Source organism: Coenobita brevimanus, chromosome 98 (assembly GCF_032717465.1).
Source record: "Coenobita brevimanus isolate Jiangsu-jjx chromosome 98, ASM3271746v2, whole genome shotgun sequence".
NCBI classification, from domain to species: Eukaryota; Metazoa; Arthropoda; class Malacostraca; order Decapoda; family Coenobitidae; genus Coenobita; species Coenobita brevimanus.
This window is the reverse complement of record NC_137051.1, coordinates 23,046,570-23,058,868: the sequence shown is the minus strand read 5'-3', so window position 1 is coordinate 23,058,868 and position 12,299 is coordinate 23,046,570. Positions and strand designations below refer to the sequence as shown.

Sequence of the window (12,299 nt, the reverse complement as noted above, 5' to 3'; positions counted from 1 at the left end):
CGACTTCTCATTGTACACAACACCGCGTTGTTAGTGGGCGTTAAGGAGAACCAGGGGCGTCCCGCAGCTATGGGTACACAGGTCTCATCACAAACAAGGGGGGAGTAATTGGGATATATTACAAATAATTAGTTCTCACAACCGATAGTCATTTCTGACGTGGAAAGGTGAAATAATAAACTGTATATGCTGACTGAAATGAAGTCACTCATATATGTCAGGATCAGTGAAATAACTATGTCTGGTGAGACGTGCAAAGTTTCTGAATCTCTGTGAAAAAGGCAGCAACAAGTGTTTTCTAATAATAATACTTCAAGCACGAGTACTATAACGTTTGTTTGAGATATATTTCATTTCACTGACAGGGTAAACTCCACATTTATTTCAGTTTATGGTGTAACAATAATCCCATCGTGGCCGCGAAATTGTTCAGTAGGTCAAAAAATTACTTTCTGTTATAATTATTATTATATTCAGCTATATGCTAATACCACCAATATTAGATGTGCGAATTACTTTATTTCAGTTCCTTCTGTTGAGGTAGATCGGTGTATTTCTTCAAGGCTATGCCCACTTGGTCCTTCAGCCAATAAAACTAGCATTAAGGTTGCGAGGGGTCTCAGTCCATTCCTACCAAAGCCTAGGGAAATCCAAAGAGCTTAGGTTGGTCTGAGCTGGTCCAAAGTGCCTCGCGAACATTAACCGTGTGATTACGATATGGCAACTCCAGTCATCAGTTTTCATAAAATCAATTCACAAGAAAACACTGTATTGGGGAACACTGTCTATCTATGTATCTACCTATTGTCAGACGCCATACTCCCGTAAGGGGTGGCGACAAACAAATCGTCTCCATGTCGCCCTGTCCCCCGCCATTTTATTGTCCTTCCCCCAGCTCACACACCCCTCTCTCTTATACCTCTCCACTCCATCCCTCCATCTCATCTTCGGCCTCCCCCCCCCCTCCACCTCACTCACATACACTCTCCTCGTTAGTCTCTCGCTCTCCATCCTCTCCATATGACCAAAACACCTCATTTCTCCTAGCGCTTTCTATCACATCCAGACCACAACTCTCCTTCACTTCCCATGTCTCTCCATGTAACACCTCATGCTCCTCTGAGATAACCACTGCTCTCACTCTTGACTTGTGTCCTTCCAACAAGGTCCAATTTTCTCTTCCATAGGTTAGAGTTGGTATCACAGTACCATCATGCAGCGACTCTTACTTCCCTGCTCACTTCCCTATTTCTTGTCACTGTTTTCAAAGAACCAGAAACCTTTCTTCCTTGTTGATCTCTTTCAAGCACTTCAACCTCCAAACTTTCATCCTTACTAATCACACTACCTGAGTACTTAAATGCACTAACAGTTTCCATTTTCTCATCATCCAACCGCATTGTACATTCAGTGACCTCTTCCCTACATTAATCTTTAGATTCCGTTTCTTACACACTCTCGTAAACTCATTCACCGAGCATTGCAGTTCCCCTTCGTCTTCATTTAACAATACATTATAATCTGCAAACAACAGTACAGTAAGTTTCCAAACGGTGCCCTCTCTCATTAGTGCCACTCCAACATCGACTGCCCTACCTGGTAACTTTATTATAACCCCATCCATATACAGACTGAACAACCATGGAAACATGACACATCCCTATTTCAATCCAACATTCAGATAGAAAAATTAATTCAGTTCACTATCCACATTCAGTGCAGCCTTTACATCCTCATTCATATTCTTCACGGCATTCAGCAACTTCCCATTTACTCTGTATATTCTTAATATTTTTTACATTCCTTGTCTATCCACTCTGTCAGAAGCTTTCACCAAATCTGTGAAGGCCGCATACAACTTCTTTCCCTTCTGTAGAAACTTTTGCACTAAAGACCATCCGATATACACAACTTCTTTCCATCCTAAAACCTCCCTGTCCTTCTCATATTAATTCCTTGGTTATTTCCCAGACTCTGTCAACAATTTTTTTTTATGTGCTCGACTCTGGGCATAGGCTTCACAGCCTGCTCCCAAGGCCCAGTAGTCCTCCTACATATCATACACCTCTACATGTCACCACTTCGGCGCTAACACCCATCGTCCATATTGAATACATTGCTAGGGCTGTCTCATACAGGACTGGTGTCTTGGTATTAGCGGGGGTATTTTTACGACATGTCGTCTTCATGTAGATCGGTAAAGTCTGCCTTAAATGAAATTCAAAGCCTTAAACTGTTCCCTGCCCCAGCGGGGATTTGAACCTGTGTCCGGTAGGACCGCAGGCCACCTCTCTACCGACTGAGCCACCGCCTCCCCCTATCATATACTTTTCCTGTAACACTAAAAAGACAAATGCCCCAGTGATCTAAGGGCAACTAAGAAAAAGTAATAGATAACACTTCATGTTACATTTTATAGGATTTCCATTATCATCATACTCATATGACCTTGACCTTTGACCCCTTGACCTTGCTGACCTAATCAGTTCATCGTCACTTCATACTGCCGACGTAAAGCGTCGTTCGGTATGCCTCCACCAAGCCTTGTACACTAACTGGCCATATCACCTCCATGACAGACCCCACTGTTACTTTAAATGAGACTAAAGATAAACTAAGTCGATCCCATACGACCTTGACCTTTGACCCTTTGACCTTCCTGATCCAATCTGTCCATCTTCCCTTCATATATTATCACTGACAACGATCTGGTTGAATAATCGTCAAAAGGTTCAGGAGATCGCGCCCATATTCATATGAACTTGACCTTTGACACTTTGACGTTGCTGACCTAATCAGTTCATCATCACTTCATACTGTATCACTGACAAATGTTTGGTCGAAATCCATCGAGGGGTCCAGGAGATGTTGCGCCTACAAGGATAAACTAAGTTGACCCAATATGACCTTGACTTTTGACTACTTGACCTACCTGACCTAATCAGTTCATCCTCTGATACTGCATCGCTGACAAAAGTTTGGAGGAAATCCGTCGATGGGTTTAGGAGATATAACGCCCACGAGAGTGTTACGGACGCTCGGACCCACATATGCACGCACGAACGGACAGACCAGTTACTTAATGTTCCACCATAAATGGGCAGACGCATAATTAACTGTGGTCTTGAGTTTAACTTCCAACTACTTACTTGCCCTGTTCCACTAGTTTCCCTCAAACACCTAATAACACATCTAGCAGTTGACTGGTCTTTTATCAACCTCCCAACTGCTATTCTACCCTCAATTGCCAGTTTACCTGTAACCTTTAACTGTACTCCCAACGTACACCTTCACTCCGATGCTGTATGTAGGTTTTACTCGTGCCATCTCCAGACATTCTTAAGTTTAGGACAGATATTTTTTCAGAGTGGAAAAGAGAGACTAGCTTTAGCAACCCTCTTAATACGAGAAGCCCAAACTGAGCAAAACTGCGTGGATGTAGAGAGAACGCAACAAAAATTAAGTCCTCTGGCTGAAGAGGTTAACTTGCCATGCAGGAGAGAACCCTACCATACTTGATCTCTTTCTTACTAATGCTTTTACTTTCTAGTCTGTCTTATTGTGATTATCATTATTATTATTATTATTATTATTATTATTATTATTATTATTATTCCTTTTTTTTTTTTGCTCCTTCGGGCTCCTATCACAATATTATTACTGCAGCCCGTCCTATCAGTGAAGGCCTGTGCACCCTCCCTAGTTGCAATGTCTGTGGCTCTACACAGCTGCTGATTAAAGGGCTCTCAGCGACTATCACTCTGTGACTGTCTTTGGAATAATAATCGCCTACGTGGCTGAGAACCATCCGAGTGTGCCCTTCACGTACGGAAGTTAATCTCATGGGTATTTAAACATACTCGTACGTTTCTTACTAGAAAGTAAAAAAAAAAAAAAAAATGAAGTTCAGAAACAAGATGAATAATACTAAGAGACAAGAGAACAGTTGGGATGGGTGGAGATTCAGAGTTCTATACCCGCTACTGCATTCCATACTGTACTCACCAAATGTTTGTAGCTGGTGGAATGTAGTAATGGGTATAGAACTCTGAATCTCCTCCCGTTCCAAAGGTTCTCCCATTTCTTTGTATGTGTGTGTGTGTGTGTGTGTGTGTGTGTGTGTGTGTGTGTGTGTGTGTGTGTGTGTGTGTGTGTGTGTGTGTGTGTGTGTGTGTGTGTGTGTGTGTGAGAGAGAGAGAGAGAGAGAGAGAGAGAGAGTGATCTTGTTTCTGCACTTTTTCTATCCCTACATCTATATCTTTGTTTTTCTTAGTTTATGACCCTTTTATGGCAGCTAGTTACCAAATACACATTAACTAAGCAGTACAATAAAACGTCTTATATCCTTATGATAATCGTTCTGTAATTTCCGATATGGTATGCTGTACCCTACGTAAAATGCTTACGTGGAGTGGGGCAATACGAATCAGTGGAATGTTACCTATTCTGAGAAGAGGTCTGAATGCTAGAGAATTTTTAGAATGTAACTCACGTACTGTAACTTGAATGCTGCTCTGAGTATGAAAAGAAACATCCTCGATTGTTAAGAAGCGTTGTGGTGCGTAACTCGCTCACGTATGCTTTTTCAGTATCGAGTTATGACTGATAAAGAAAGAAACAAGGAAGGAAGGAAGAACAAAATCGATAATTTTGTGACCCGCTTTAGCGATACGTACTTAGTTTCGCAGGGCTGTGTTAGAAGATTTGACTGAAACAGCAAAGATCCTTCGATCTGTTTGCTTAAACTGGGCTACACGAGCGTTTTGGTGCCTGTGTCCCAATACCTTATGTATGGGACGCCATTTGGATCCTGTGCCATCCCAACACAATAATAACTACCACATATTCTGATTCTTACCCTACGACTAATTAATGGAGTTTAGTAATGTTTGTTCTGTTGATGTCCACATCAAAAGTTACCGCCATCAACAACTGACTCCTAAATCACATTCTGTATATATTTTTACCTTAAACTGTGCTACTTCTGTTCTGCCTCCTGTAAAAAACAACTGCATACGCTCTAAATTTAAGTTTTTCCACACTCACGTGTTTCGTTTTTTCTGGCATCTTACCAAAATCCTCTTTCTAATTTACCTCTTCCCATTTCTCTCCTCTCTTGTACTTCAATGACTTCGTTCCTGTTTCTTCCACTGGAAAAGCTGAACTCAAGGCGATTCAGGTGGGATTCATTCAGCTCTTCCTTCCTCCGATTTTTCTCATGCCTATACTTAAAACTTCAGAAATACTTTCTACTCTCTCTGGCTTATTTCCAAAAAGGCGTACGTTCCTGGAAATATCCCTACCGTTATTCTCAAGAACTGTGCTTTCGAACTGGCAACCTGCTTTGATAAGTATTTTCGTCTTTATCTAGTAATTTGCACCTTACCCTCCAGCAGAAAGTACAGTATGCTCCCATTCAGCTCATCCTCAAAAGGGGTAGCTGTTTCCAGCCCGTCAGCTAGCACCCTATTGCTCTAATTTCATGTTTTTCTAGTCTTTGAATCTATCCTCAGTAGAAAGATTCCTGGAAACCTTTTGTAATATTATTTTTCTAACTTTCTGTATGGGTTCCTTCAGAGACGAACCACTGGCGATCTTTTGATATTTCTTCCTTATTCATGGTCATTCTCTTTTCGGGAGTCTAATGGAATCCTTCTTAATACAGCAAATGTTTTCAATTGAGTCTAGCCTGCTCATTAGTTTCCAAGCTTTCACGTTTTCTGCCCTTCTGTCTTTGCCTTCATCTCTAGGTATCTTTCTGGTTGTTTTATTTCTCTTCTGGTTTCTGGATTGCTACTGATTGGATGGCTACAATTCTTCCAGAACTATCAGTTTTGGTGGTCCATAGGCTTCCATCCTGTAACCAGCTTTCCATCTTTTGATCAGTAATCTGAACACACTTTCTTTATCCTTTCATACCCTGATGACACTACCCTTCACTTCTCTAATGGCCTCTCACAGCGTCCATCACAGTAGTTAATTCAAGTCACTAGGTGAGATTATGGCAAACCTGTCGTATGACTGGTTTGTTGCTTCTGTTATCTTAATAACATTAGAAACTTACTGTAGTTCTTTTATCTTTCAGCGCTCTGCAATCTTCCAAAAGAATATTTCGTAATGTTCAGCATCACACAGCTCGACCCTTAATTAATTCTCAATAATTTGGGTACAGTATATAAATTTTTCGGTGTCTGTCAAAAAAAAAAAAAAAAAAAAAAAAAACTTCTATTAAATCAAATTCTCAGTGACTGGGTGCACTGAACCCCCGTACTTTCTTTTACCGCTGTGCAACTGCTGACTTTAAAATGTGGACATATTTCGTCTCTGCGTGAAGTACTGATTTTGAGTGGGGCGGGAAAAATCACACAATCATTTCTAAGCAGGACAGAGGTAAACTCTTCTTGTCTCTTCAGCTACCGTCCTCTTACTGACTTCTTTCTGCCTGTCTCTTTGCCGTAGTGCTACATCTCTTTCCCTGTACTATCGTTATTGCAATAGCCACTTCTCTTCTGAACTGTCTACTCGTACCTCTACCCTGTTGTGGGGTGCACGTAGCACCCACAAAGAAGCGCAGCAGCCACACGCGTTTTTTGTCAAGCTCGGTAATGCAAGAGTTAACAAATACGCTTAGTCCTCTGTGTATGCAGCTGGACATCTCTGAATTTGTTTTTTACAGTCTGTGTTTCCGTCTACCTATGACCTCTAGTCTATTAAACGCAGTGAGTTCAGACATCTCCAGACATCTCCAGACATCTCCAAATGGACTAATCTTGATTTTGACTTTCTCTTATTCACTTTCCCCCTGAGAAGAGAACTTTTTGTTGGCTTCGAACCTTTGGCTCTTTCATCTTGTTCTTCTTTATCATCATCATCATCATCATCATCATCATCATCATCACCAGTAGCAGCAGGAGTAGCAGCGGCAGTGGCAGCGGCAGCGGCAGTGGCAGCGGCAGCGGCAGTGGCAGCGGCAGCAGCAGCAGCAGCAGCAGCACTGCTTCTTCTTCTTCCTCCTCCTCTTCTTGTTTTCATTAAAAAACTAGCTTTACAAGAGGATTATTAAAATGTAGTATGTTGTCAGCTGTGTTTATGCTCAGATGAACCTTGGTTGCAACAACAACATACTAAATAAATCGCAGATGAAGTCGTTACGAAATATCCAAAGTCAACGGGAAAACGGAATAAATGTACTTATGAAATGCGCTGTGAAAAGAATGCCATAGCTGCTGTAATTAGTGTATGTGTTGATGAGTGTGATACAACCAATGTGAGGGACTGATTTGCTGCGGGTGTTTGTCCAGAACCTCCAGTTAGCTGGATCGTGGGAAACAATGCCTGCCTCTGCATTTTTTTTTTTTTAACGTATACTAAAGGAAGAAAACAGAGAAGAGTTCCGGGACTTAAACCAATATGCGTGTATTCGTGTCTGGGATTGATGATTAGGGTTGGAGTCACAAATACTATATAGGCCAAGTGAACACGGCATGCAGTCTTGCCTCATACTTCTGTATTCCTGTATGTACTGTACTTTGGTGCCTAGTGAAGTATGTCAGACTGACAAATGCTCTCACCACAGGGTAGCGTGACTATTGCATGGAACACATTATCGTGTTGACTGCTGTTGGGCAAAATATTATTATGCCATTGGGAATGGGGTAGTGTTTTATATCGGGAGATGTGAGGAACACACCAGAAATTAAGTGAACTCTTGTAGGTTTTGGATGGTGTTTGCATACGGAAATGTGAGGACCAATCTAGAGAATATGACATTTGTTTTGTTTTTGTTTTGTTTTACGGTAGGAATTAGTTCTCCTTATTATTGTTATTGTATATTGTTAATATAATTGTATTTTAGTGTGAGAAAAAATGAGTTCAATCCTAGGATCTAGAGTGTGCATTATTGTGTCAGAAAATATGAGTTCTTTACTAGAGCATTCTGGACTGCGTTAGTAGGAGGAGCCGGTGGGAGGGGGGATATTAATGGGCCCACCTGGTTTGGTGGCAGTAAGCCAAGTGTAACAAATGAGAAGTGTGTGTGTGTGTAGTGAGCCAGAGAGCGTGTGCCAGACAGTGGAGTTCTAGTCAGCCATGAGTGAATTGTTTTTCTCTAGTGAACAGGTAGTGAATCAGTGACAGTCGGTGAGTCAAACAGTTAAAGAGATCAGTGAAAGATGGAGTAGTTGAACAGAGTCAGTGGGAGTTAGCCAGTGAATGAGTGGTAGTGAGTAAAGGACAGAGCTAACGTGAGAGAGAAAAGTCAGTGTTTGGAAGTGTACCTTAGCTGTACCTAGGAGGAATAAAGCTCAAACCGCCTAACCTGTCTACGTGTCATTCTCGACATATCTACGAACACTAGGTTGTAACAATTGGTGTCAGGAGTGGAACGAATCCTACAATTGTAACAACCGGTGTCAAGAGTGGAGATTCATCTTCAGAGATGAAGACGCACGGACAGGCTGCCAAAACGGCGAATGTATCTCTGGCAGATATACTCACAATGTTCAAAGCACAGCAAGCAAAAAAAAAAAAAAAAAAAAAAAAATATACATGCATTTTCCAAAAAAATAAAAGATATACATGATATATTAAAAAAAAAAAAAAAGATATACATGCAATGTCCCAAGCACAGCAATAACAAAAGAAATAGCAATAAAAACTTACAAATGAAATACTAGCAATGTTCAGTGAACATCATGAGGAACAAATGAAATATCGAGAAGCAGAGAATGAAGAACAAATTACATATCAAGAAGCACAGCATGAAGAACAAATAATATATCTAGAAGCACAGCATGATGAACTAAAGAGCTATATACTCACACTGTTCAGAACGTAGCAAGAAGAACAAAAGAACTATTATGTAGAACAAAACAAATTTGGTGCGACTGAGGGAGTAGCACGCAAAATGGTCACTGAAACAGAATCAAAGAGGCAGCTGGAAGTGGTGGGTCATAGGTAGCTTCCAGAGACTTCGCAGTGGCCATGGGTAGTTACAGGGCGCTGCATTGGGTTTGGGGGCCCGGTGGGTGTTGGGATGCGGCAGGGATGTAAGGGAGAGACCCTGGTCGTGTGTAATGCCGACACTGGGCACCCCTGCATTTTGGATTTGGACTGACTGGTGTCTTGCCACATCCCGTTTGACTTCTGTTCGATACAAATGCGGCTAGGAGGAAACGGTGTTCCTCTGAGGTCCGTGGGACATGGAAGTTTGCTAGTGGCAACCAGATGGTGTACATTAATTTTATCCTCCCATAGTCAGAGTTACTGCTGCTCTGCAAGGTCTGTGACGCACTGTACACTTCCCTGGGAATGGTGAAACACAGGAGCTATAACATAATAGAAAAGTGAGTGATGGTGGGCAGGACCTTAGCTGACTCTACGGCAAAATTATCCATTGTCATAGATAATTTTTCACTTCATCCTAAGAAGATACATCAGGGCACAATTGTGGGGTTGTGCAAAGAAGTCGATTAGGAACCACTAAACAGTGGATACAAGAGTACAGTTGAGCTCCAGGAAGAACTATTCGACCATTTGTGGGATCTGTTTGCCAAGTGTGCCCAGTGCCTGGAGAAGGCACAGATGGAGCAGCTGACGGAGCTCTTGGTGGGGCACGCTGATGTATGTTCTTCAGGGGATATCTTGCACGTGGAAAGTGCTCTTGAAATTGAGCCAGGGACCTGCTGGTCACCGGAGATGAAAGGAGGACCCAGGAGAATGATGGAGTTGGCAGCACTGGAGACCCAGTTATATGCGCTGTGAGACTAGACAGCAGAGACGACAGTGACAACCCACTAATCTGGAAGTTACTGCTGTATATACTTGTATATGGAAGGATTAGGTGGTTGTGTCAGAGACGACACAGTTTTGAAGGAGGGGAAGTGTTATGCCGGCAGGAATAGGGTAGTGTTTTATAACTGGAGACGTGAGGAACCTTCTGGAAACTGAGTGTTCTTTTGTAGGTTTAGGCTGGTGTTTGCATCTGGAAAGGTGAGGAACATTCTGCAGTCTCGGCATTTGTTTTTTGCTCTATCTTACGATAGGAATTTGTTCTTCTCAATATTGTTGTGGCGTATTGTTAATTTTGATGTATTGTTGTGTGAGAAAATGCGAGTTCTTGGATCTAGAATCTGCATTATTACATCAGAAAATGGAAATTCTTTACTAGAGTATTCTGAACTGCGCAAGTACGGGGAGCCAGAAGGGTATATAAAGGGGTCCGCCTTGCTTGTTGGCAGTCAGCGAAGTGTAACAGTTCCAGGAGTGTGTGTGTAGTGTGCCAGAGAGCGTGTGCCAAACGGTGGAGTTTTAGTCAGCCACGAGTGAGCTGTGTTCTTCGTCAGTGAACAGTCAGGACAGAGTTAGTGAGCCCAATGAGGGTAATCAGTGAAGAATGGAGTAGTTGGACAGAGTCAGTGAGAGTTTGCCAGTGAATGGGTGGTAATGAGTGAAGGACAGAGTTAACGTGAGAGAAAAGTCAGGGTTTTGGAAGTGTACCTCAGCTGTATCTAGTTGGAATAAAACCCAGAAGTGTTTATCTGCCATTGATTAACCGCCTGACACATGCCTACGTGTCATTCTCAACGTATCTACGAACCTTTGCTTGTAACAATTGGTGTCAGTTGTAGGGTGAATCCTACTTCTGTAACAATATGAGTCCATCTTTGTCACTTAAAAGGAATTCTTTACTTAAGAAATTATGTATCTCACAGGAGACAGATAGTTTTGAATTGTCTGTCGCTTCTTAATAACTGATATGAGAATGAATGGGAGTTGCAAGGTTTGGTGAATGAATTTGGGACAGTGTGTAGGAGGAGGAAGCTGAAAGTTAATGTAAACAAAAGTAAAGTTATGGTGTTTGAGAGGAAGGAAGTCACAGAGTGTGCAGTGAGGTTGGATGGTGAGGATATGGAGAATGTGAGTGCATTCAAGTACTTGGGTAGTGTGATGAGTAAGGATGGAACTTTGGGGGATGAAGTACGTGAAAGGGTACAGCAGGGAAGAAAGGTTGTTGGTACACTGAAAGCAGTGATGAGAAATAGGGAGGTGAGTATGGAAGTTAAGAAGTCACTGCATGATGGTATTGTGATCCCTACCCTGACGTATGGAAGCGAGGCGTGGACCTTGCAAGAGGGGAACAAGTCAAGAGTGAGAGCAGTGGAAATGAGTTACTTGAGAGGAGCATGTGGAGTGACGTGGAGGGACAGGTTGACGAATGAAGAAGTGAAGGAACGTTGTGGGGTAGATGTGGATGTGGTTGAAAAGATTAGGAGAAATACACTGAGGTGGTTTGGACATGTGGAGAGAATGGAGAATGAAAGACTGACTAAGAGGGTGTATGTAGGTGAGGTGGAGGGAGGAAGAGGGAGGGGTAGACCGAGGATGAGGTGGAGGGATGGAGTTGAGAGGTATATGAGGGAGGGGGGGGTGAGTTGGGGGGAGGGGAGTCAAATGGTGGGTGACAGAGTGACTTGGAGGCGTTTTGTCTGCGGGCACCCTTTGCGGGATTAGGGCGTCGGGCTATAGATAGATAGATAGATAGAATGAACTGCTCATATAATTTGTATATAGCCTTTATTATCAAATGTGTCCTCTGCTTCCAGCCCGGTGTCCAGCTTGGCCCCTGTGATGGTGGAGGTGGGCGGCGGCGGGACTAAAGGGCATGATCAACTGCCGGGATGGGCCATAGCTCTCATTGTATTGGGCACTGTGTCGGTGGTGGGCATTGTGGTGGCTCTACTTGTTGTCGACTACTTGAAGAAGCAGCAAAATACGTATTAGAATACATCCTCAAATCATACGGGTTTCCCAATGAAGAGTAAAAAATGTGTCCTAATATAATCACATCTCTCTGTGGCGGAATTAGAGGGAGGGGTCAAGGAAGGCCAGATCCCTTCCCTCCTATTTTCATCGCTGGCATTCTTCCCTCAGCAGTATATAATTATACCGTATTTTATTGAATGAAAGTTGCAATATTTGTTTCAAAATTCCTTATAGTGTGAATTTAACCTAATTGATGCATCTTTGGCCATGTGGAGAGGATGGAGGGTGAGAGACTGACGAGGAGAGTGTATGTGAGTGAGATGGAGGGGGGGAGAGGGACGGGGAAGCCGAGGATGAGATGGAGGGATGAAGTGGAGAGGTATATGAGAGGGGGGGAGGTGAGTTGGGAGCAGGGCAGTGAAATGGTGGGGAACAGGGCGACGTGGAGGCGATTTGTTTGTGACCATCCCGTACGGGATTAAGGCGTCTGGCAATAGATAGATAGATAGAGATGGATGCATCTTTGTGTTTTATTG

The 12,299-nt window shown here is 42.6% G+C and overlaps 1 protein-coding gene across 1 annotated transcript in view; it reads left to right on the top strand.

Moving 5' to 3' along the window:
* LOC145413998 (calcium-activated chloride channel regulator 1-like) overlaps positions 1-11,781 on the top strand; it is a 201,799-nt gene extending 190,018 nt beyond the window's left edge. Inside the window, exons 18-19 of the mRNA XM_080283567.1 lie at positions 9,506-9,758; positions 11,604-11,781. Of these exons, the coding sequence (XP_080139693.1) occupies positions 9,506-9,758; positions 11,604-11,781 (431 nt within the window). The remainder of the gene's footprint in view (positions 1-9,505; positions 9,759-11,603) is intronic.
* The last annotated feature ends 518 nt before the right edge of the window (positions 11,782-12,299 follow it).